Source organism: Carassius gibelio, chromosome B4 (assembly GCF_023724105.1).
Source record: "Carassius gibelio isolate Cgi1373 ecotype wild population from Czech Republic chromosome B4, carGib1.2-hapl.c, whole genome shotgun sequence".
NCBI lineage: Eukaryota > Metazoa > Chordata > Actinopteri > Cypriniformes > Cyprinidae > Carassius > Carassius gibelio.
Window position 1 is genome coordinate 17427520 of NC_068399.1, and position 27340 is coordinate 17454859.

A 27340-nucleotide genomic window follows, 5' to 3' on the forward strand; every position below is an offset into this window, starting at 1 on the left:
GCTTTTCTCATATGACTTTTGATTTTGTGTGTGTGTGACTTCACCTCCATGTCTAAACAGTAATGGCTGACAGTGACATTAGGCTCTGTGTTCTTGCCTTTTGTGGCGACACTGGACAGGAAATTGGGGTGGCCCTGCAGCCCTCGCGTCAGAGGGAAAAACAGAGACGGCATTGTGTTTTCTCTGAGTACGTGTGTGAATAATGTGTGTATTTAGAGACACATACACTTGTGTGAAATTGTTCACCGACTTTAAGTGGGGGGGGGGGCTTTTTAAAAGACGTATGAGTGATTATTCAAGGAAAAAATATTTTTTAGCACAGTTAGCTAGCCATCAGCTATATTAAAGACGTTGTTAAGAAATCTGAAAAAGTTTTTTTTTTTTTTTGTGAGAGATTAGTAATGTATAAATTGGTGCATGGAAACGTGATCTTTATTCTATGTTTTGGTAAATTAACCCCCCCCCCCCCCACCTCACATAAAAATCCAAGTGCCGTCACAGCAGCAGTCAACGCTGTGATTAGTGATTACGGCGTGAATGAAGAGCCCTCACAAGTTTGCACTACAGATGAATTTACTTCAGCGGAGTCGCTCTCTCTGACTCTCTCTTCTCTTCCGCTCCTCTGCCGGCCGCTCTATTCCCACAGAGAGAAAAATTGAGAGAGCTATAAATAGCTGTAAAGTAATATACTTAAAAGACTGTCCAAAACAAAAAGAGTCGGGCACAAATGGTTGATTGTGCAAAACGGGACTATCTGCGACTTTATCATCCTGGGAGCAGAAGTTAAAGAGTAGAGAGAGGGATAAGCAATTCTCCTAATGTCTGAGTGGATTGTGAGGTATTCTCAGTTTCTTACCGAAGGCATCGTTGTTGTTATCTGTGCTGAACGGGCCGATTGTCTGAACTTTGGGACACACTTTGTTTCATTCCCACACTCTGATAACAAAGAAGAGCTGACCTCCCTAATCAGATAATCATATTACACAGGAATTTACCTTCACCAAGTGTGATGATGCTTTTATAGTTTTTAAGGGAGTGTAATCCATCAGAAAAATGTCTAGATTTTTTATTTGCCACTGCATGTGTTGATTTACTTCAGATATTCCCCACAAGTGAGTTACTGTAAATGGGGAATGTCCGGGAATGTCAAAAAAATAAATAAATAAAATAAATAAATAAATAATAATAATAATAATCTTATGCAAAGTTTTGTTCAAAGGCATCACTGTTACATACTATAATGCTAATAAATATTATTAGCATTGTACACAAACAACAAAAGGTGTCTATCTTGACTTTTTCAACCACGCTCTGTGTATCTGGATGCTTTTTATCGTAGGCATGCGGGATACACATGCAAAGCATCATCATGCAAGTTCTCGCGGGCCGTGCACATCCGAGTGTGTGCGTATGTGACACGTTTAGCCTCTAAATTATGTCCTGTCATTAGAGGCACTTCTGGAGTGTTAACCACTGCTGATGGTGATTAGGTAAAGCTCCTGGATTCAGTATTTAAAGTGCAGCTCCACTCCGCTGTTTAATGGACCCTGTATTTTGGACGATTAGCGTCTGCGGAGAAATGTACATGTGATATGAGAGGGACTTAGGAGAGCGCTCAATCTGCATCTAAGCTCAAAGTGGAAGTGTGCCTTTAATCTGGGCTTAACGCACGCAGTCTTTGGGAGGGGGCCGAGTGGTGCACCAGTGGGGCAGCCATTAGCTTTTAACGATTAGCCGTGAAAGTTAGCCTCTAGACCTGAAGTTCAACTGCGATGGGACGGGATGCGAATGCTTAAGTTTCTGAAATATACAAAAATATTTATGTCATTTTCTTTGATGATACACCCCGAACTGGATAATACTGGTGTTTGGAGATTATACTGCCTTCATTTGTGTGTGTTTAGTCACCTCACCCGTATCAGCACATTGATATTCAAGGCTGTTTATGAATAACATAATTCTTAGCCTTGTGAAAATGAAAGGCAATAAAGTTATTAATCTACCAGATAATGAGCGAAGACTGCTGTTAAAGTTTACAATGCAAATAAGCAGACATGACTAGCCTGTAAGGAAGTCTTAGCTTCAGAGACCGTTCTTTGTGCGTCTGTGTTGCGTTAGCGAGTGTGTGCGTCAGTGGACAGGGTCTTGTGTGTTTGGCAGAACGGCCTTTATTGGAAGCACAGAAGGATGGAGTGAAATTATGCTAATGGCTGCTAATTATGACCTTGGAGACCAGCTTTTCTGCCAATTTATCTACTTAATAAAACCCTCTCTTTTTTTAATCCCAACATCTCGACAAGCTTTAAATGTTTCATGTAGACTCTCCACCGTGACAGGTCTGCCAACTTTAAATGAAATAGTGGCTATAACCTGCTCACCCGGGGAGTGGAATTGTATAGTAATTATACTTCAAAGGCTCGCAGGAAAATAGACATTTCATTGCTCAAGAGGAGCTGTGAAAAGCCTCTGTCAGTGGGCCGGCAAGGAAGAAGGAAAGAAAGAGTGTGTGTGACAGGGAAGAGCGGAAAAGAGATGCGGACGTGTCTAAAGGTGCGCACAGATATGAATGACAGAGATACATTTATAAAGAAAATAAACCACCTGAGTAATTACTAACAATATTTGTGTGAAATATCGCCTTGGGAATCTCCAATTCCACTAAATGGTTGCGGTTCCATTAATTATTCTTTTTGGCACTTTTTTGGAAGTATTAGTCTATTTTTAAAAAAATGATATACTGAACAAAAATTATTTTTGCTTACCAATTTTCATTTTATATATATATATATATATATATATATATATATATATATATATATATATATATATATATATATATATATATATATATATATATATATATATATATATATATATATATATATATTTTATTTATTATTATTTTTTTTTATTATTATTATTATTTACTAAAAATCTGTTCTAAATGTGTGTCTTTAACTACTAGCTTTCCAGCTATTCATGACGCCGATTTAGTTTCACGAGCCTTAACTAAACAGTTATTAAACACCCGTTCTCGGGTTCGAGTTGGATGTGACAAGCAATTTGCTGGTTCCAATAAGAACTGGTTCTCGATTGCCTGTGAGGGTTGTGTGTGTCTTTGTTGGTCCTGATGTGTGTGTTGGGGGTTGGTGTGTTAGAGAAAGCGGCACAGAGGTGTGTGTGTGTGCATGTGTGTCGAATTGAAACAAAAGGGCCCAGTGTGTTGGAGTGTCTGGAGGTAGAGTAAACACAGTGTTGGTGGAGGGGTAGACAGGTCGTGCGGCTCTGACGGCCCAAGTGCAGTTTATACAGCTGCACTGACTGCTTTTACTGCCCCAGTTTGAACCAGCTTAAAGCCAAGGTAACCCCCACACACACACATGTTCACATTCATACAGCCAAATTAACACAGATATAGTGACTACTACAATTATAGGTATTACACACCTGCGTTAGTGTTTGTTATGACAGAGCAGTTGCTGTCAGGCTCTAGCAGTATGACATCTGCATCACAGTTTATCATTTAACTCTTCACTTTATCTCATCTATACAGTTAGTCGAAGCGTATCTTCTTTGTTTCTGTAGCCGCCAGCCTTGGGTTTGATTGAGGTGAGTCTTATTCATCCCATCCAGACAGTTAGAAACCTTATATGATGTTTGTCTTTACAGCTAATCTAAACCAAATAAGCAGTAAATGAGAGAAAGAGAAACCTTAGCAGCGCTCCGGAGCTCCGCCAGATGTGGTGTCTGAGTCAGACCAGGGCTATGAGAATACCATACAGTTCAGCACACGCAAACTGTGTGTACCGAGACTGACGATGCTAGGTGATGAAAGATCATTGTGGTAAAAAAGTAACCTTTCTATTGCACTGACTTTGTGCCGTATATTAGTCTCATTTTTCTACCTCAGAGCATAAAATATATTAAGTGATTGTGAACTAAAGGGTAAAAAAGAAATAAGTGTAACAGTGAGCTATAAAGTCAGTTATAAAATCACATTTGAGCAGTTGCAGCACATGAAGTGACATTATGAGATATGAAGTCAAAACTATGAGATATAAACTCGCATTGTGAAAAAGTGTTACAATAATGATACAAAGTTACAGTTGTAAGAATTAAAGTCACAATTATGAGAAAGTCTCAATTTGAAGACATAAAGTCATAATTATGAGCAATTACAAGAAATAATTCACAGTTAGGCTTCCATAGCTTTGCTTATAAAACTAGCTTTGGGGGAAAGCAAAGTTACTACAACATTGCATTCAAATCAAATTTGTTTGCCAATTCTTTTAGTTGAAGAGTAGGAGCCATATAAAAGTACTTCTCTCCATCTCCCTTTATCCTTGTCTGTCTTTTTCTCTTAAAAGAGTGGTACTTATTCCCCAGGGCCATAGTAACACTAGCCCCAAGGCTGAGAAGCGTCTATGAAAGCACTTAGGCAATGCCGTAAGCCAGATAAAATCTTATTACGAGAGCATATTCATTTTTCCTTCGCGTGCATTGTGGGAGAGAGAGTTCATTTAATAAATGCTTTTTCTTTCTGACTGTATCAGAGGAACACAGACTGTCATCAAGGCCTATTTTCTCTGGCATTGTCAACACCATATACACTGTCATTAACATCTACTGTGGCACACACGCTCACGCACACACCATTGTCTGTCTGTGTTCTTGGCTAACATGATATTTGATGTGCGCTGGGCCGTCTGCACTTTTCTTTAATGGGCCGCTCGAGTCTTTACATCAAACAGGCTGGCTAAACACATCATGTGCAGCGCTGCTACAGTAAATGGCTCTGTGATAGTGTAGGTGGGACGTCTCTTTGATGGAGGGATGGATGTGGACAAAGCTACGGCATTGATGGCTGTCATTATGCGGGTAGTGTGTGTCAGGTGTGTGTGCGTGTGTGAAATGCTCCTGTATATGTCACTCACAATTAAACAACAGCCACATCTCTGTCTCTGCCATGTCTTTCCTGAATGCCTCAGTCACTTTTCCTTTCTCGTTTTTCCAGGATGTCTTCCAAGCGACCAGCCTCTCCATATGGGGGAACAGATGGAGAGGTAGTCATGGCGACGAGCAGACAGCGATTGGAGGATGAAGAGGTTGACGGACATGCTGTCATTCACTTGCCCCTGAGTACGTACTGCAGCAAAGTGTCCCCGCGATCTCCGCGACTGCTCGACAGCCCCCCAACACTACACGCGAACATGGTAGGTCTCAACGCTCAAACCTCTGTCATGCGATTGGACGAGGTTAGCCCCTCCCACTTGGTTAATATGCATTCGACTGACTCCTCCCATTATCTCTCTCTCATTTGGCGTGGAAATACCCGTCACGCTTCGATGACGTCATAGGCAGACGCAGCGAGACAGGTCGTCTTCTTGAATGTGGCCAAAATGACTCATAAGCTCGGCTGTACATGTGTCATTTTGGAGTGTGAGTGCATGATGGGTCACTGTAGTCATGAAGGATATAGACTGTATCAGACATTCAAAGTCATAAGATAAAATACAAGCGAGATGGACCCTGTGACCCCAAATCGTCATCCTCACGTTAACGCACCTGAGCTCATGTATCTCTTCAGTGACCTTTCGCCCCACTCTGCTATCTCTTCCTCTCGATAAACACAGACTTCAGGAATCAATTTGGCTGTAAAACAATGAATCAGTACTTAAGGAACTTAACGGTAAGCTAATTCTGCAATTAGCTGTGATTACAGTGCACACTGGACTCTGCAGTTTTGGAACCGTTTCCCACAATAAACCAAAGTCCTCAAGCTTTCTCACTCAAGCGTACTCACTTTATATACTCGGCTTGCAGCGTGGTGTGTTTGTTTATGACTGTCGGTTCTCCCTTTTAGAGTCGTTTGCTGTTAAACTACTATATTTTGGGGGCGAAAATGTGCAGCATTTTTACCTTTTAGGAAGGTGCATATTAGTGCCTTAAAGTACAAATATACTCTATTTACATCCTTTAAAATAAAGGTTCCAAAAAGAGGTTTTCTCAGCGATGCTGTAGAACACTTTAGTTTCCCCCACAGACCCTTTCAGTAATTTAAAAAAAGTGTTAATAATCTAAAGAACCTTTTATTCAATGGAAAGGTTCCATGAATGTTATAGTCTCTTTATGGAACCAGATGCCAATAAATAACCATTATTTTTAAGAGTGTGATGGAAGGTAATGCACTAAGATGTGGCCAACTTTTTGAGGGTCCTGCCCTGGTGACAAACTAATTTTGCATTTTTCAAAAAAGTTTAGATTTGACACAGATTTGCAATTGGCTGTTGTACATGATGATGTCAGTTCAGTAATACAAATAATAAAGCTGCACGTGAAACCAAACTAATGTTTGTTATACAAAGGATTGTTATTCATATTAATCATAACGTGAATAATTATGTATCAGCAGCAGTGCAGTGCTTGTAATTGTTGTGTTATCTGAAAGACTAGACTGCTGTCTCTGTCTCTCGCGCTGACATGACAGACGTGGCATGAAAAAACATGCGCGCTGTATTTGATGTGGATTAATAAAGCGTATCCGTCTCGAGCACGGGCGGATTTTAGGGAAAGCAGGCTGGCATGTGTGAGACATTAAGTTTCCCTGAGCCGATCCGCGCTGACTGGCAGAAGAGTTGAGTGAGAGAGAGATTTACACGAGTGGGGACTCGGAGGGGCTTTGTCACGGCAATTGTATAAAGTGATAGGGAAGTGTAAATCGACTCGGCGAGTCCCTGGGTAGCGCGCAGCGGAAGATTACCGCTTTATCTTGTCATTGTAAATTAACACGGCAGCGGCGCACACGCTCTTCAGACTCCACTGACCTCTTCATCCTGAGAGAGAGAGAGAGAGAGAGGCGCGTTCATGATGATGGGGTCAGCGGGGCTGAAGCGCGCACAACCTGCAACAATAGAAGACGTGCTGGCGGTGCGCGTCCCCGCCGGTCTGTAAACTCCTGCTAGTTTTTTGCAGGCGGGAAGTAGAGGGCTTTGAAATCGAAAGGTGGGAAGAGCTTTACACGCGGGTGATAATAGCGAGGTGTTAATTACTCTCCCTTTTGTCCGGTTAATGAGGAGAGGCATTAAGGGAAGACGTGTGTTTCACGTTAATATTTGTTCTTAGATGCGTCAAATGCAGCCTTTAAATGTCAAAAACAACAGACTATCCTTTAACCTGACTCCTGTACAATCTTCTGAAAAGACTGCTTTTGTAAAAAATCAAAACTTTTTCATAAATGTTATTTTCCAAAACACCATTAAAAGCTCATTTAATTTGTTGATATATTTCTAGCTTATTATATTTTATGTAATATTTTAAATACTTTAATATTTTAAAATATTTTTATATTAATTTTTATTATGATAAAAATCAATTATTTGAGGGTTATTGTCAATCCAAGCCTAGATATTTCAAGAGAGAAACCAACAAAACGGTGGTAAAAATGTTCAACATTTCCTTGATAACATAGCGTTCTTATATTTTTCATGTTTTAGTTTTTCCCAAACAAATATAATCTACAAATCTGACAATCTTTTGAAATTGTAGTCTCACACAAATGTAATTAATTAAAGTATTTTTCTATGGCATAACCTAATGTAAATTCAGAGATGAGACGATGCAAGGTGTTTGAAAGTGTGTGAAGCGTTAGTAAATCTTCATCTGTGTGTGTGAGTGTGTGTTGTGTGTGTTGTGTGTGTGTGTGCATGCTCACGGCAGGATCAGGGCTGACAATAGCTTGGTTGATCCAGGTTTAGAGGTGAGCGGATTGCGAACACACGGTAGAGATCAGCAACTCAGGCTTAAGACAACAGACGAGGCGTCAGCACCGCAGGAGAGGAGAGAGGTCCAACTTGAGCGTGTGTGTTTCAGCAGCGGGACTCTTGACAGTTTAACTGATAGCAAGCATAGAGGTTAGTTTCCTAACGCGTGGTGAACGCGAGCCAGAGAATCACACAGCCGTGCTCTGAGTTAGTCTCATTAGCTAGACGCTACCTGTATCAGAAAAATATCTGGATTTAAGTTAGCATATGGAAGCGCGAGAGAGAAGGAATGAGAGAAACGCTCTGAGGGAAACAGGTTGGAATCCTGCGGAGTACAGGAAGGACAAACATTAAAAAAAGATGGCAGAAAAAGGTGGCATTTGGAAGAAAGCTGGCATCTGTGCTGAAGGGAGAAGATGAGAGAGAGAGAAAACTAGAGGGGGAAAGAAGGCATTTTTGCTTTCTTGGCAAGAGTTGAAGTGTGTTTAAATGTGCTCCTGTCACACATGAGCTTAAGAGGACAAAAGTTGGCTAATTCTGTCGCCATGCTGCCGTGGTTCAGGGATGAAGAGAGGGTCGTGGAGAGAGGCGCAGTTTCAGCCTTTCCACGAAGAATTGACATCTGCACAACTAAAAGCAGAACCACCCACACCGCACAGAACGGCACATCAGAAATACATATAAATACATATACTCAGCTTTGCACACTTATTCATACGGGGTGGAAAATCGCATGCACGCACGTTATCGACGGACAAAATAGGGGTACTTATCCTGAATATCAACCCTACTGTAGAACTGTTACTCACTGTGCACTACATTTAAAAATAGGGGAAAGAAAGCAACACATAAGCCATTAGCTCATCTGCTTCTTCATCTGTCCGAGACTTAGTGTCACGGCCGAGGACATTCAAAAAGCGAAGGAATACAGTTTCCTCCGCCGCCATCTCACCTTCTATTCGAATTGTTTTCTAGACATCTCTGGAGAAAGACGCGAGCTGCGGTTTGAAGTATGCTGTGGATTAGATAGATTGGAAGTGACAGGTGTGACCGTGTTTTAAGATGCATGCCACACTAAAGCAGGCAGAGAGAAACGCCTGCCATTCTGCCACTCGCTCCCACTCTCTCCCTGGCTTTCTCTCCTCTGAAGTCCTCCCTTCTTCTTTCTATCTTTCTTCTCTGTTAGTTCTTTAACAGCTAGGTGACAGTTTTGTTTGCGGATGACGGGGTGATCTCACACCACTTTGGTCATTTGTGACAAGTACAACAGTCTCCTAATCCCAGTTCGACTGGCCCGACTGGAGCTGATGGGGACGAGGGGGATGCGACAGAGGGGTGTGTCTGGAAAAACTTGCCTTTTTGCAGGCAGAAACTGGGGGGAATCAGTATGCAAGCTGTCATATTTTCAGTCTATCACAAAAGCCTGTTAAGATCTTTTAAGCTTGCCAGTCATCAGTCTGTTTGTGAATGAGTATCAACGTGAAATGTCTCTCAATATGCGTTCGTACCAAGTGAAAGTGTTTCAGTTTAATTAGTTCTACAGTAATTATTATAATCATGATGATGATGATGGATTGTGACGAGTCAATCTGTGTGATATGTTCAGTGTAACTGGATATATGAAGCGTTGACAACTGCATGTACTAGATCTGAATATGATGTTTGTTTATTCATCTGTTTTGTGCGAAAGAAAGTGATTAATGTTATTACACGGCATGTAAATGACTGAAATAAATTAAATGGCAACATTCAATGTTAAAACACTTAGTCAATTAATAATTTTACTTAACATAAAAATAACTTTTTTATTATATATATATATATATAGTTATATATAGTTCTCGTACTGTAATAAAAACTACTAATGATCATTATTTTAAAAACTTGTTTCTATTGCATTTAAACTTTTCCAATTTGTATAGAATTAATTGTTTTGTAAACAGTAGAAGATATTATTAAAAATAACCACCGTACAATTTTTCGAGATTAAATAAATGTCAAAACATGTAAAAATGGTAAGGAATTTAGTCATTTAATAATTTTATCACATAAAACTTAATGATTATAAATAAATTGCAGTAAAACACTGTAACAAATGCGCATTAAGAAATGACTAGTGCTGAAAATAAATACATGATTATTATTAATAATATTATTATGTTTTCTGTAGCATTTCAACTTTTTCCATATTGTATATAATGAATTGTTTTGTTTGCAGGGCCAAGTCAGATCATCTAACAGTCTCACTTTACTGATAAAAATAAAATTGTATTTGCCACTGTTCTGTCTTGTGAAAGTCTTGTGTAATTGGTGTCGCATTAAGCTTTAGTAAATGAACCATCTGCTGCTCTCTGTTCACTCTCTGAGTTAATGATTAAAAACAGATGTCATTATTAAAATCTAAGCGGGTAATAGACCTGCACAGGGAGCTTGAGCAATCTTGTGAACTTCAGTTTGGACTGAGGACATTTCGATTTGCGTGATGGATGCAGGTGGCATGAAGTAGCTGATGTTGATTGTTGAGGTGTAAATCTGGTCACTGGATCCCAAACACGTCAGAGCGGATTATGCTATTGTCTGATTGGCTGTGATCGCCGTCAGTCACGCGGGTGGTAAGGTAGATAATAGATGTGGATTAACCAAAGATTAACCCTGATTAAAGGACTTGGACTGTTGACCTGGTCTCTAAATACCTGACTTGTTTTGTAATTAAACTTTATAAAGTAGATCCGGAGCTGGGCGAAAGTAATGTGGTGTGTCTGTGTGTGTGATGAATCATCATAAATCTCCACATCTGTCATTTTCCCATTTTAAAGTGTGTGCATTTACTTGCTGAAGCAAAAAAACACCAATATTTAAAATTAATAAATTAATAATTAATGTATATACCGTATGAGCATTAGCATTGTGCGCTGTTGCATTTATTAAAGTTTCACTGTAAAAAAACTTTGTCAGGCAACCTAAAAAATAAGATTGTGTAGTAACATCTAAATAAACTGGTTTTATTCAAGTAAAAATGTCATTTAATATGACTATATTAGGTTACATGAATAAAAATAATTTGAATGGCTCAGATTAGTTAGAAAAAGCCTATTAAGGCAACAGCTGCACAGTTTCCCTTTTTAAAGGGCACAAGCCTAATTCTGAGCCGCATTACATAAGAAACCATAAGATGAGAACTGCTATATATTTGGACGCAAGATCAATGCATGAAACGCTGAATGGTGATTGATATCGCAGCTGTCATGTTGGTCAAGAAGAGAAGAAAGCTGTGGTTGAAAAACTTGGACGTTCTTGTGTGTTTGGAGCGGATTCAAAGTAGAAAAACTTCCCTTCTCAGAGAAAGAGACAATTCCTGTGATGGCGAAACGACTGAAACTTTTCGCCGCTAATGATTTTGTCTAAAGAGACTTCAGACTGACAGAGGCAATGAGAGAAAGAGAGACTTTCTGAAGTACAGATGGGCAGATGAGGATGAAAGTAAATCTAAACATGCCTCAACACTCAGGAACAGGACGAAATAATTAGTGAAGGGCTGTTTGTCGCTTTGTTTAACACCCTGTCGCTCTCTCCGTCTCTCTGTCAGGATCAGGATGGCTGTAAAGGCCTGGCCCTGAGCCCCTACCCCCAGCACAACTCTTCTACCTCACCCAGTAAGCAGCAGCAGCAGCAGCAGGAGGAGGGGTCCATGCGGCCGGGGAGCGAACCCAGCTCCGCTTCAGCTCTGGGCACACCAGAGAGACGCAAGGGCAGCCTGGCCGACGTGGTCGACACGCTCAAACAGCGCAAGATGGAGGAACTCATCAAGAACGAGCCAGAGGGTGAGTGAGGGAGAATTGAATACGTGTTTTGACACACATTGTGCTTTTAAGACGAACAATGATATAACCTATTCAGTAACTGGTTTGCAACTTTTGAGTAATACAAAGTCATTTAATTTAGCATCTTTATCACAAGCTACATTTAATGGCTTGGAAAGATTTCTTTAGTTAGTTGTTTTGACATTCATAGCAATTAATTTATAAACAATAAATATAAATGTATTTGTTAGAAAATTGTGTAAACATTTATTCTTTCATTATTTATTCATTGACTGATTTTAAAATTCATAGCAATTGATTTTAAAAATACGTTTGCGGTCATTGAATGTATTGTTAGTATATATTTATTATGTATTTTATATATTTATTAATATATATTTATTACTATCACAAGCTACTTTTGATTGCAAGGAAAACAATTAATTTGAAAATAATGTAAAACATTTTGTTTTCGTTCTATTTAATTGAATACATAAATATGAAATATTTCAATTAATTTAAAGTCATTTTCATCAGCTTTTTTCCAGTCTTTGATTATAGTGGATCTAGCTTTGAGTTGTTGTTGTTGTTGATCTGAAAGGCTGGAGATCAGCAGGTTTTAGGAGCCATTGGGCAGCCAAATTTTCTCCTCCAGAACCAGTTTTTCTGTGTGGAAATGACACATGGAACAGGTTCAGATTGGGCATCAGCTCCGAAACCAGCACTGGCACCCTGTCAGTGGAAAAAGTTCACTATTAGATTTTTAGAAGACATTGGCACACATGTGTGTCTTATTGTGATGAAATCACAATGTGAAAACTGGCTGAAATTGTGAAGGATTCATGGAGAGCATCTCCCATTCTGTCTGTCTTTCTTTCTCTCCCTGACTCACTCACTCGTACACACTCATTCTTTCTTCCATCTTTCTATCTCCCATCATTCCTCACTAACAAATTCTGCTTAATGAGAGCTGTTGATAAAGTCAGGCCTTTGTTTAAGCAGGCAGGGATCAGCTGTTCGGAGCCATTGTGTGTCACACTTTGCATATTCATTTCAGACTGATTACTGAGAGAACGGCTCTCAGCTCCTTCCACAGGATCTCTCTCTCTCTCTCTGTCTCTTACATCACACCACACTCGCTCTGTAATTAGAGGCCAGTTCCTCATGAATAATCAGAATCTGCTCCCTATGTGAATTAGCCAGTGCGTGTGCAAATACACATGTGAACATACTGACAATGGATGGATGAATATGTCATGGCCAAAAGTTTTGCCAAAATTTTTCACATGTTTTATGGTATACTGAAAAACATTGATAAGCATATCATAAGTTTTAAAGGCTTTAATTGGCAAAAAATATATAATGGGCCAATATTTACAGTGTTGACCCTTGTTCTTCATAACCTCTGCAGTTCACTCTGGCGTGCTGGATATTAGCTTCTGGGCCAAAACCTGACTGATGGTGATCCATTCTTGCCTTATTAGTTCTTTGAGTTGATCACAGCTTGTGGGCTTCTGTTTGTCCACTTGCCTTTGAAGACTGACCACAGGTTCTCTATGGGATTGAGTGAATCCGGAGAGTTGCCTGGCCACTAATCCAAAATTTCAATGAAATGATCTTCGAGCCACTTCTTTATCACTCTTACTTTGTGACATTGTGCTCCATCATGCTGGAAAATGCACAGATCATCACCAAATTTCTCATTGATCATTGGAAGAAGTTGCTCTTGCAGGAAGTTTTGATACCATTCTTTAGTCATGGCAGTATTTTTGGGCAGAATTTTAAGAGAGCTCACTCTCTTGGTTGAAAAGCAACCCCACACATGATGGTCTCAGGATGCTTCACTGTTTGCACAACACAGGACTCATGGTATAGAGTTCACCTTTTCTTCTCTGAATAATCGATTTTCCAGATGTCCCAAACAGTCGGAAGGGAGCTTCATCAGAGAAAATAACATTGCACCAGTATTCTGCTCTCCACTCCTTGTACTCCTTGCAGAATTTCAGTCTGTCCTTGACTTTTTTTCTTGGAGAGAAGTGGCTTCTTTGCTGTCCTTCTTGACACCAGGACGTTGTCCAAAAGTCTTGGCCTCAATGTGCGTACAGACACTCTGGGACGTCCTGAAGAGTTCTTCACTGCAGTCGAACCTCTCTCCTTGAAGTTCTTGATGATCTGGTAAAAGATTCTTTCAGGTGAAATATTCTTTGTAGCCATTTCCTTGCCTGTAATGCCATTTTGATGCAAAGCGATGATGACTGTACATGTTTATTAGGCGGTACCCATTGCTAACAAGAACAATGATTGGAATCACTTCTTCTCTCCTTTTATAGCGATCAGTCTGCTCTTAAAATTTATTTAGTATGATAGTGTTCTCACATTCACACTTTCTGCTGATATGATTAGTCAGTTAATGTTAGCTGGTAATTTTGTGTCAGGATCAGAAAACTGTCAAATTTGTTTTGTTGTGAAAAGGTCATTTTTTTGGTCAATGAAGCTTTTAGCAATTATTTAAAATGCATCTGATCACTCTACACATACACACATTCTAATCTAGAAACAATGTGGAAGAACACCACATCAGATTTAAGCAGCATACTTTGCAAAACAAAATGTATGTCACTGCCAAAACCTTTGTCCATGACTGTACACAGGTTGGTTGATAGATAGATAGATGTATTGTTTTCTTGCAGTGCACACTGAAGGTTACTTACAGCTGAACCTGCTGTCAGACATGTGAAGAATGCAGAAAAACAAAGCTAGCATTCACTGTAGTATTTATATACAGCAGGGTTTAGTGTGCTCTGTTTTTTGTATGTACGGGTGTGTGGCGGTGTTTTACAACTATTGCATTACTCCATGATTTGTCCTAGGGTGAGGTTACATTCAAGCTCATGAAACAACATTTAGCTGCGCATATTAAAGTTAAGCAAATTCACATTTCACAAAGACTGTTGCCCTGTAAAGAATTGAAACATTACTGTTAATGTATTGGCCGAGAAAACACACCAACTTCAAAGCTGGAGGTTTGCGGTGTTATCTAGTGTGATCACTGCTTCACCCTGTGAAGCCCGAAACATGAAGCATCAGTTTTCTGGAAGGCAATATTGTCCCAAACTGCCTGTTAGTTTGTCGATTTAGCTCCCATATGTGCTTATTTTTGTTGTGTAACTGTTAACCAACTTGTCTAGGAACATATTTAGCATTGCCTGAAGATATTGCTGATCTGGAGAATTTTTAATTTATTTTACATTATGCCTTTTTATCTCTGATCTACTAGCCAAGGATGTGTAAGACTTTGCAAATGACAGTCGTTGGAGTATTTCTGGCACCGATTCTGCTCATTTGTGTGAATATCCTCCTATTCTATGAAACCAAGCAGGATTTTGCTTCATTTACATTTGATTTTAATAGTTACGTCAGAGAAAATAGTTACATTGAAGAAAGCCACAAGGTCAAAGCAAGAGTCTGGCTGTGAAATTCAACAGCTGTCGTATACAGGAAGCCAGGAAGAATGCAAGACAGCATATATAAGATACTTACACAACTCTTGAGAACAAGAAAGCAAGCTAGTCCATTAGCAGGAGACTACAGTAGCGCATTATCTCTCTACTTTCTGTTCAAATAAAATGTGCAAACAAAAGAAGCCCCGGTCCCTCAAGAAGCACAGACACAGAGAAAAAGAAGCAGAAAAGAAAAGAGAGAAGAGAGAAATGAAGAGGGGGAGGTGGGCAGTGCATTGAGCCAGGGCTCTCATAGCTTGATAAAAATCCCTTTTCAACTCGCCTGTCCATTGTTTGCTTGTGTACTTCACAAAGACCATTAGCTGCAAACGGCAGGTTATGATGAAAAATTAATGAATGCTTTAATCATTATGAAAGGGCCGTATTATTACCGTTCCCTTTCTCTCTGTCTCTCTTCCCGCCCTCCCTCTCTTTTTCACACGCTGCTTCTAGCCGGATCAATCACACGCTCACATGTACTCGCACATTCATCGAAAGTCACTCACGCGCTGGAAACGTAGCTCTGGCTTGTGAAGGGAAAGTAGAGAGGGAGAGAGGAAAGGAAATGGGTCAGAAAACAGTAAGAGAGAAGCGAGAGGGGGCCGTATGCGTCTCGCTGCCCGTGTGAAATTGGGAGTGTGTTAGTCAGCGTGTTAGCGAGCCATTTGCTCACCTGTCCCCCCTCGCTGCTCCACTTCCCCTCAGATAAACAGCCCGAGCTGAATCGTTTGTTACGACCAGATACCAGCCAAACTTACACTGGGTCAGGCAAGATTGTGTGTGTGTGTGTTTGACCGTCCGAGTCTGTCCCTGATCGACCGGCCTCAATGATACAGCACATCTAGACACAGTTTCCGCATGAACATGTTACTGCGCAAACACTTTTTTGCATTGCAGGTGGGAAAACAGTTGGTCGACCGAAATGAATGCTTAAAACTTAATTGGGTGGCATTATATAATGATATTTGACAACTACGGTAAGAAATATTAATCTATAATTTATGATCATTACAACATTATAGATAATATATAGCATATAAGATTAACTCAGTTTGGCATTTAAATTAATAAAAAAATTATTCATTTAAAATTATTTAATTTAAAATATTTAATTAAAAAAAACATTCAGCACTCTTTTGTAACTTTAAAATCTTTATTTAGATAATAATACACACACACACACACATACACACGTATATAAAATGCAGAATTAACTTCTAATTACTACCATTCAGGTGCTTTGTTATCTTTTTGTTGTTGCTTTACACAATGTTTATGCTAAATGTATAAACCAAAAATTACAGTAGGCTATGTGTGTGGTGTGGTGTGTCAGGCAGCAGCATGCTGGAGTGTGTGTGTGTTATTAGCTTTAGTAATGGAAAGAGGGCAGGAGGGCTGTCAGGGGTTCAGAGGGAGCACAGTGTCTCTCTCAGGAGTCTGGACAGCAAACACACACACACACAAACACACACACACAGAGACAGAGAAAGTGAGAGAGAGAGCACTTCCTGTGTTTTGTCCGTCCACACACAAACACACTCTTAAAGACTGACTGCAATCAGACAGCCTTACTGCAAATGAACTTCATCCTCATCATGAACTACTCCAAATCTTTGAGAAGCCTTCTTCTTTGATGGTATGATCACACTCCTCCTCCCCTCGGCTCTCTGTGGAGGAGATGTAGTCCTCACTAGTACTTGGCAGTCTGTGTTATGTGGGGCACAGATGTTCAGGGTCTCCTGAGCGTCCACGTGTGTGTGTGTGTGTGTGTGTGTGTGTGTGTGTGTGTGTGTACACGCGAGTGTATATGTTTGTCAGCCTTGGCGCTGGGCTGAGCTTGATTCATGGTCAGGGCCAAGCTTTGGTTCCCTGAGCACTGAACCTTACACACACACAGAGAGAGAGAGAGAGAGAGAGCTCTCAAACTGAGTATGTCACACAGCCCTTTACAGACAATGGTCTCATTCACCTTCTGTGCCTCTCTTCGAGTCTCCCCACCCTGTGTGTTTTTACACACAAAACAGATCACTCCTCTCATCACTAACTCTCATTCAGAGTCCAGAAAGTTATTTTTGCCCTACCAGCCAATGACGGGTAAATTAAGAAAAATTTCCAGTCATAATTTTTTTTTATAGACTGTGAAACTTTTGCATTTTGCTGTATGTATTTGTGTATGTGTGTGTGGTAATTAAACTATAAAATGTTTTTTTTTTCCCTTACCCAATATTTATCTGTCGATCTCTACTGTAATAAAAAATGTAATTGCAATTAAAAACAATGTAAAATAACTGTAAAATATTCAAAAAAATGTAAAAATAATAATATACTTATTTAGTATAAAATATACTAAAATTATATATATATATATATATATATATATATATATATACAATTTTAGTATATTTTATATACTTATTTTATATAATTATTTAATATACCATGCTAATTATATATAGTTTGTTTTTCATTTTACTTACAACTGAGCTATTTCATATTAGATAGATAGATAGATAGATAGATAGATAGATAGATAGATAGATAGATAGATAGATAGATAGATTTACGTTCATCTGAAGTTGCCTTTAAAGTTCTCCACCTCAGATGCTGTTAGATGCCGCTCAGCCCTCTTGAAGTAACAGCTTGGTCTTGTTTACGAGTGTTGGCCCCCTCGCACCGGATGGCCGTGGAGTGAGCCGAGATTGATGGTTCAATTTAGACTTGACTAATTGAGTCCTTCTCCTTGCTTCTCTCTCTGTGGGATGCTCCGGCTTCAAAGCCCGTCCTGGGGTCAGCTGCCGCCCGGATGCCTTTATTATCTTACGCTGCATCCGTCGGTCTGGGGTCAGACTGGAGGTGGCTTTTAATGCACAGTGGGCCGTAAGTTGTGCGACTGCACTGTTTTATAGTATGACACTGAACTGTAGGGCACGTCGAATGGTGTTTTAAGATCAGAGCAAAGCTGCACGCACACACAGTCACACAGAGTGTACGTCTTTTGTAAGACATGCGTGAGGGGGGTGTTCGAAGGCACTGGGGCATTTTATAAGACAGCACTTAGGCCCTGTCATTGTTAGCCGAGGGCTCACGCTTCCATACCCCTCAATGAGAGAGAATAAGAAGGGCGGATACACTCTTCCATGAAGACGAAAGGGGTAGAAGAGCTCTGAAGCAGTTCAGCAGTGGATCTCTGTCTAGATCTCCCCAGGGTATGCTAATCCGCTATATGACTGCTGCTGCTGAGTGCTTTCACACACACACACACACACACATATAATATAATATAACTGACCCCAAACACACTCATGTGCTTGGACACAGTCACACAAACACAGTTATACAAAGTTAGGTTCTTCAGCAGTTTTTTAGGATGTTGTATCAAGTAAGAACGAACAGATCGAATAAAAAAAACTACCAAAGGACTTCTATATGCAGCTGTACAGAGACAAATTCAGGCACACAGAGTGCGAGGAGGGCATGCTACGAGCACTGAGAGCGTCTGTGAGCGAAGAGGCAGAGCGTGGGAGAGAGAACAACTTCCATATGCAATTTCCAGCATTTGGTAGTAATTAGTTAGATGTATAAATTAACATTAGGAGGAAGCTTTTCACTGGAGTTGTTTGTCATTATCTTTCCCTCGCGCTCTGAAAAACAAGGGTTTAGTTAGAGACCGAGGACAGAATAAGAAAGAATGGAGAGCAACACGAAACAAAATATGGATCCGTAGAGGTTATGAAAGAGATATTGATCTCAGAGGTGAAACCTGGAGAAATGTAGCAGCTAATAAATCAGTATAAATCTATGAAAGAAGTTGTTTTCCTCTCAATTCTTTCTTTAGCACTATTTGTAAGTGCTAAATAAGTGCAAAATTGTGACAGCCACTTTAAAACTTACTATAAGAATGAATAATTACAAATGATATCTCAACTGAGTGTCTTCTAAATCTACGTCTGGCCATTACACCAAAATGAGATTTCATAATTCTCATCAAATTCTGCCAAAACCAAATTATTTCACAATGCTGTTCACATTTACTTTACACCTCTGTATTCTTACTGTACTGTGTGTCAGTGATTGTCTCATGTTTTTTTATGTCTGCTAAAGTTTCTTCAGTCAAAGCTGATATTAATAAGTCTCTTGAGCTCTCACTAAAAAGTTCCTCTGGACAGTTCTGTAAAAAAAATAAATAAAAAAATGATGCAATCCAACCTGATAGACAAACAGACGCCTTCTGAATGAAGTTTTGCTTCTAACTCTGTTTACCGAATCTAGCACAACAAAACACCATCTATTCTAACTCGCAGCCATTATCACGCTATAGAGATTTTTCTCAGTAGCTCCGTCAGTCTTTACTGGGAAAAGCACAAGATGCCTCCTTTTTTCCGAGTAGACGATTGCATGCCTGTTTATTTGTCTCCGGCTCAATCCAAGTCAGTGTACTTTCCTTTGAGGTTGGCAAAACAGCTGAAGACATGAGAGTTAACGGGGTCCTATTGTGAGCGTGCCATTGTTCCAGCGTATGAAAGGCACATTCAAGTCAGTTGTATTGAATTGTTTGGGTCTGCCTTTCAGTTTGTATTCTTCTGCTGCCTTGCACAAGACAATCAATAGGGATGAGCCTTCTCACTGGATGGGTGATATTAGAGCTGAATGCCGCTTACTGGATGGGAAAAGCTGTCTAAGGACACACACACACACACACACACACATTTAGAGCTTTTGGCATAACAGCGCTGTGGTCTCTTTTACTTTAAGTGTGGGCTTCGGATTAGAGACTTGGAGATGGACGTCTTTGTGCATTACTTATGTGTGTGCGATTGTGATTGTGTGTCTAAAGTTTTGTTATTGACCTCCTGGTGTGGCATTAAGAAAGGCACAAAAGCCGGAGGTTCATGAATTAGACTGTGGCTCCATAGCAGGGCCATTATAGAGCTGACTGTTCCATAGCCACACCATTGTGGCTCAAGACTTGGACAGTTGCACACAGCCGTCATTGACGTGCATGAATTGGAAATGCTCCTGAGCCGTGATGGTTGAATACAGGGTCTGAACATGAGGAATCCATATATTAGCAGCTCCGTTTGCCTGGCTAGATTTAATGATGTGCCTGTGAATTGCATAATATGAATATTACTTATGGAGATGTGTAGATGATGACTGATTTCGTGAGGCATCTAAGAACTTCTGTGTATGCTAACAGACACGCAATTGCTACTGAGAGGCAGCTTTCTGAAAAAATAATCAGTTGAGGCAAATAAAGTGAGCTCTTCACCGTTTGTTTAGTTGTTAAACCTATGAAGCTCTCAGACGTCGAACAGTTGCGTGATTCTTATGCTAATTTGCAGAGCACACCCATATCTATTAACATGCTAATTTTATTTTGTGTGTGTTGGCATTTTTGAAGCTAATGCTAAATAATGGAATACAATATCCCATGAATATTCATCACAACTTTTAAAAACTGAGCGAGCTCTATAAAATATCACTCTCCCCTCTCTTTGATCATGCTTTAGTGGATAAAGAGCTTTCTGAATCTCCTATGCGTGAGAGTCCATCACAGCCCTTTTTTTTTCCTGGTGACTTTTTGAAGCACTGTGTGTGTGATTTCTTTAAAGGGAATCGAGGCAAGAGGAAATATGGCAATAGCAGGCATATGCATATGGTTGAACCACTCGGTTTTGGCGTGCTGTTGCATTGTGGGTAATTGCGGGTCAGTGGTTTTGGTTATTTTTATGTGGCGTTTCACATGGCTAGCATCAGCTCGCAAATCTCTTCTTCATATCCATTACACGCCCTTGTAAATCTAAATCTAAATCCATTCTCTCCTTTTCTAACACATGCATGCACTCGCTTGAGCCTCAGCAGGGTTAAAAAGGGATATGTAAAGTAAATTACAAAGCAGATTTAGGTGTATTTGCTTGGGTTGGAGCAGATTAGTACAAACAGTGGATGTGCACGGGCCAAATGTCAGGGGCCGCACACACACTCGCACAAAAGTCTTCGGCAAAGGTAAACACACGGAAGTCAGTCTGTCTGGACGTTTTGTAGTTGAAGTTTAAATTTAATGCACTGCAAGTGTACACTTACATGCCAGTTTATTTTGGTCAATTCAATTATTTGGAAAACTATTAGGAAAAGTTTAGACTTCTTAAGTACCATGAATGGAAACAGTAAAGCTATAAATCAGGATGTGTTGCCAATGCCATACTAAGGTTAAAGGTTTAGGTTAGGGTTAGGATTTAGTAGCTTTTTCAACATTGTTCCCCCCAATTCAAAATTATATTATTCTATTGCTCTGCCAGAGTTTACCTTGCTCATTCTTGCTATTGTGCCCATTGTGGCAATGCTACGCATAAATTTGCACTGTATTATAAATTGCAATACATTTCATACATGCTTCAGTAGACTGTTTCGTCCCTTAAAGTCACAATATTTTTGCCTGTATTGTGTTGTGAAGAAATGTAGAGCAGGGACTTGGCTTTATTCTTCAGTTGTTGATTGAATGGAGGCAGATCTGAGTGTTAGTTTACAGTTGACTCTAAGAAACAAGCTGGGTTTAAGGAGATTAAATAGATTTTCCGAAAGACTGAGTTATGACATTTCGATTAAACAAAAAAATTGAAAGTGCACAGATGAATTGTTCACAAAGAGTTTCCATTTCATGTCGAATTTAATGTGAAGACCAGCTAAGACTTTCCCTTGGGTATTGTAAACACAACATAGACTAATTTATTGACTCTCCATCACATACTGCATACCCCATGTAGCCCTCCACTTCCTGGTTTTGAGCGTATGGGACTGAGGCCGGTAGTGGACACCATTGACTGAATGAAGCTCCGGTAGGGGGTCTTTGAACACGAGAGGGAAGCTCAGAATTAACCCCAGCTGTCCTGCGTTCAGGCAGCGCACTTTGAAATGAAGCAATCTGTCTCTGCTGAGCGGCCCTAGGTCAGCACCCTTCGGCCTGCCAGAAAATAGGCCCTTTATTTAAGCCAGATGTTCAGAAACAAGCAAGGCGGATCCCAATCCTCCCTCTTTCCCTTCATGTGTGTCTCTCTTTCTGCCTTGCTTTGCTTTTGGACTCTTTCCGACTCCGCCACTGTATTTAAAAAAAAAACTATTTTGATCCCCCCCTCCGCCCCTTCTCCTGTCCCATGGTAGCAGAGCACCCAGCTCACTTCTCTGGGAGAGCGAGCTCTAGCCTGGCTGTACGCCCGAGCCTGATCCCCTGCCTGGACGTGGGGACCGCTGGAAGACTGAACAGGTGTTCTCCACTTTTTGATTTCAGTGCATTTGAATTAATCCTGTCAGCTCAGCTGTTAAAACAACTGTCACCCCCAGCTGCTAGTCATTTTAGGCTGGATCTGACACACTCCGCCAGTCTATGGCAGTCGCCGATGACATACACACACTCTCACCGTCTGTTCCCTGGCCCATTGTCATGGCCACAAAGTGTTCTGCGCACGCACGTACATATCCAGACGCATCTGCACAAAGGAAACCTCAGCACATCAGCATAGTTAAAAGTAAAATTATATTGAATGTTAAAACATGGTTTATAATATAACGAACTGATTTATGCTTTGGAAGCAGTGTTCAAATTGAGCTTTGTAACACAGGTTAGATAGCCTGATGAGGTTATTATCTAGCCATAAACTCTCATAGTGTGCATTATTACATATCAGATGACCATGATTATTTCACATAGTATTGCTGATTTGCACCCGTGTGCACAAACACATTTAAATGTATATATGCATATATATATATATATATATAATTATTGTCATCTGAATGCTAATGCTCCTCTTCCTGTCCCATCTTCACATCTTTTCGTCTTCTCGCCCTCCTTTTTCTCAGAGGTGCTGTTTCAGAGAGTGTTGCTCCTGTCGTTTGGATCTTTTTCAACCTCCTTTTCTTTCATCCGGATTCACACACCCCTCAGTTAGAGACAGGTTACACATTCTGGCAAATATTTCTCACACATTTAAATATCTGTTTACTTGTTTTTAATGCCAAGAGCACAGAAAAACGCAGTGGGTTAATTACTGGTGCATGATAAATGGTTTATCGAGGGAGCGTTCTGAAACTTGGGCTGCTTAGTTTTGCCCTGCCTTCTCTTTTTTGTGAATTACAAGTTGATAGGGAGTACATTTGTGTCACTAAAAAAAAAAAAAAAAAATTCAGGTTTGTGAGGAAATGTAGGATTCATTAGCTTCATTTAGGGCCAGTGCTCCAACCTAAGTGTGCCAGCCTTTCAGCGTTTTAAGTGATGAATTCTTTTTCAGAGGGGCGGGCCACGTACTAATCTCCTCGTAAGGCTGTTCTCACCTTTGAGAGAGAAAGAGATACAGTACATGGAACAGAGAGCACAAATAAGTGCTCTTGCACAATAGAATGTATAGTTTGTCATGTGTTTGGTATATTTGCTTACAGGCTTGTGACGTTTCGGGACTTTGGACCCCGGTGTGCACACAGCGGCGAAAGCTGTGGATTTAGCCCCCGCTCCTCTGTTGTTTTTGCACAGATGAACCTCTCCATAGTTCTTTTTTGTGCATTCAGTAGTCTTTCTCAACCTTTTTTGTCTTGTGTCTCCCGACGGGCCCATCAGTCATGCTCAAGCATTTCCATGGCTGTTGCTTTTGTAACTTATATTATACTGGATATTTAGCAATCTGTAATATTCCCCTCTCAAAGAAAACAAAAAAACAAACAGGCTCAAACGGTTTCAGAAATACACAGTGTGTTATCTAATGGTTAGTTTGGAATATGAACAATATATTACTGTGGATACAAGTTAAATACATATACACTAACACTAAGTCTCTTTAAATGCTCATAGTAGTATTGTGATTTTTATTTGATTATGATTATGATTTGATGCTCAAGACATATTTGTTATAATTATCATTGTTGAAAATAGTTGTGCTGTTTAATATTTTTGTGTAAACCATGATGCTTTTTTTATTTTATTTAGTCATTTTTATCAATTTAATGCATCATTGATGATTAAAAGTATTTCAACTGTAATAGTTGTGCTTTTAATTATTTTGACCATTTCAAAAGCTAATGCTTTTAATTGTTCTACAAAATTTTACATATATACGTACATATGCTTAACACAAAAAAATTCTGTTAAGAATTTCTCTGTTAAAATGTGTTTCTGTTTGAACACTAGTGGGTACTTCTGAGTTCTTCTAACAGATGGGATAGTGTGCATATTTGTAACCATATTTGAGGGCCTCTAAAGTGCCTCGTTCCAGTGCATTTAATATGTTAACATTATTACGAGTGTACTGTACAGTCCGGCACAGTATGTTTTTAAATAGATGAATTAAGATGAAACAGACCGCTTTGTGCTGTCCCATACCCCAGCTGGTGACTAACCAATGGAAATATAGCTTATAAGTGGGGCATTATTCCCATGACCAACCTTATCAAGCAATCAAAGTTTTAACCTTAAAGCATGTGAATTTATCGCCGTCCCCCACCCTGTCCACCTCCCCGCTTCCTGTCCTGCAGATGAAGAGAAAGAAGGATGTGCTGGGTGGTGGGTGCAGGGGTCTGACTGGCTTTGGCCGGGCATGGGCAGCTTCTTAGGAGCTGTTAACAATCACCTAATGGCTCTCACATGGCTACCAGTATCTGGGAGCAATGGAGCCCACACAATGCAGGCCATTCTTACAGCAAGAGCTTTTTAACCGCCCCAGGCACACAGAGACAACAGCAACGATTAAATCCAGTGTAAATCCGGAGTGTGTTGGGGGGAAAGCATGCCTTTAGATTCCCTACTTCCTGTTTGCACAAGTCGGATCCATTTTTCCAAGCCATTTTGCTTATTGATAAATATGTGTCTGTGCCTCGTCAGAAATAAAGGCTGTTTGTGAATACTTCACAAATTCAGAAATGGAAAAACAATGTGAAGACAGAGGAAGTGAATTGTAATATGGGTAATAACTGTTTTCATCTGCCAGGGGCAGTTTGTTATGACAAGAGGTTAACATGGAGACTTCTGAGTGGGTCTGACTTGTGTGTGTGTGTGTTATTTGCCTCCAAAATGCAAAGCAGCATTATCATGTCAGCATAGTCTGCCTGTGTGTATGACAGGCCTGTGACAGCTGCTTTCTGAAAGCCACAGTACACTTCAACGTGACATACAGCAATTGTGATTTCAACAGACACCGCGGCCTCTGCCGTGCGCTTTGACAGATTTTATATATTTATTTGGTGACTTATTTATTTATTTTCAACTGTGCGCGTCAATACGTTTCAGTCTGTGTGATGTTGACTTTGTAAGAGCAAGTGTTTGCAACCGTATGTGTGTCTGTTGCCTCGGTCCAAAGCTTTTTTTTTTTTTTTGTTCAAGCTGTCCCGCAGTTAATGCATCAGAGATTCGGACGAACACGTTGTATTCTTTTGTTGTCATTTTAAAGTGATGTAATGAAAGCGGGTGGCGGCAGGGCCCCGGGGCTATGACAGCTCTCTGCTGACTGGGCTGCGCGCGAGACGCACTGAAGAGGGGTTATTGCCACGAGACAGATTGAAAGTGTCATTTTCCATTATAGAGCACACGGAGGAAGCACAAATATGCCCTGGCCTACTTTAACAGGATGCCTTTGACAAGAGAAATGTGTGTGCTTGGAGGAGAGGGGAGCCCTGAGCCCAGCTTAACCCTTTCTTCTGACACCGCAGCACAAGAAATTTAGCAGATGATCTGCTAATAATGGAAAAACACCTTCATGTTATTTCAATTGTGTATCGCTTTGTCTTTCTTCAGTTGAACACAATATTTGAAGTGACTACCTGCTTAAATTAGCATACATTTAAAGCATAATTCCACAGTTGCATACTATTTTTCAGACCAAAGTGTCTGCAAACATCATATTTCATTATTTTCTTTGAGCTTTTAAGTGTTTTGAGATGTTATCATGTTCAGACTAATTCACTTAGCCTGCTATTTAAAAACAAACAACACGCAGGCTCGCCGCATATGGAATATAAAGAGGCTTATTTCATCACTGTATGCGTGCATGTTAATTAATTTCTACATGTATGTACAATGGCATATATCTGTGCGTGCTTGTGTGTGTGCGTATCAGTAGCGTGGCTGACACTCAGATGTACGGCAGCCAAATTTGAAGTCTTGGACGTCCTCAGAGAACGTCTTAATTTTCTCAGACTTTCTCACACGTCGTGATGGTTTTGCTCACATTCTTCTTCACAATGTCATGCCCTCCACGCAGTTATTTCAATCTGGCAGTGTAAATTTGGCACCACGCGAGAGGTGCCAGAATAAATTTGGCGGGAGTTTTGGTTCAAATCAAATTGGACATAAGCACCCACAACACCATCTGTCAGAGAAGGATTGCAGATATGTGAAGGGCACAATTCCGTCAGAGATAAACGACTTTTTCAATTTGTGAATCTCACCCTGCAACTTTAGTTGGGAATTCTTTTCTATTAATTTACGGGAAATTGATTTATCGTCGTCTAAGTGAGGACTAGAGCTGAAGAGCACACTTTGCGGCACTCATGGGACTTGGTTTGTATCACACTGCGGAACATACTGTAAATGTATTTCTCACTCAGGCTTTCCACAAACATTCTATCAAATTCAATAAAATATTCAATGACAAATTTCTGTAGATTGTTCATAAAACTATTTTTATGCTCATTCAGTTTATGTACTGTACAAATGGTTTTGCAAACAATTTACAATACTAGCTCTGATGTTTTGACTGTGACCAATTCAAACGAGGACTAACTACATAGTTCGATGTCAAAATCTTTTTTTTTACTGACTCCCCCCCCCCCCCACCCAAAAAAAAAAAAAACACACACGCACAGTACATGTGGAGAACAAACAGGGTATTTTTCCAACCAAGGTGTCTTTCTTTATATATATATATATATATATATATATATATATATATAAAGAAAATTGTCCCTGTTGCCCTGGTGACTGCTTTGATTGTAAAGGGTGTTTAACATCCTGACCTTTAGCTTCAGCTTTGCTCTTTCCGCTGACTCCACATGCTTACCACGTTCTGACTTTACACAAAATCTCACCTTATCTCACTCCATCGTGCTCTGTCCCTCCATGTTTCTCTTTTTTTCTTTCTGTTTGTGTCACCTCTCTGAGACAGGAATGTTTTTTGAGCAAAAAGAAGAAAGAAGACATTCTCTGTGTGTGTGTGTGTGTGTGAATGTTTGTACAGAGTGTTGCTAAGCGTTGCCTTTTCCTCCATCAGCACACATAATTGGGACTTTTAGCTTGAATGGC

The 27340-nt window shown here is 40.0% G+C and overlaps 1 protein-coding gene across 7 annotated transcripts in view; it reads left to right on the top strand.

The window, feature by feature from the left end:
• The window catches only part of LOC127956774 (transcription factor SOX-5), a 194907-nt gene that overhangs the window by 124844 nt on the left and 42723 nt on the right, over positions 1 to 27340 (top strand). For all 7 annotated transcript variants that reach the window (XM_052554966.1, XM_052554967.1, XM_052554965.1 and 4 more), the window contains 2 exons: positions 5015 to 5213; positions 11347 to 11581. In XM_052554966.1, coding sequence (XP_052410926.1) covers positions 5015 to 5213; positions 11347 to 11581 — 434 coding nt within the window. The remainder of the gene's footprint in view (positions 1 to 5014; positions 5214 to 11346; positions 11582 to 27340) is intronic.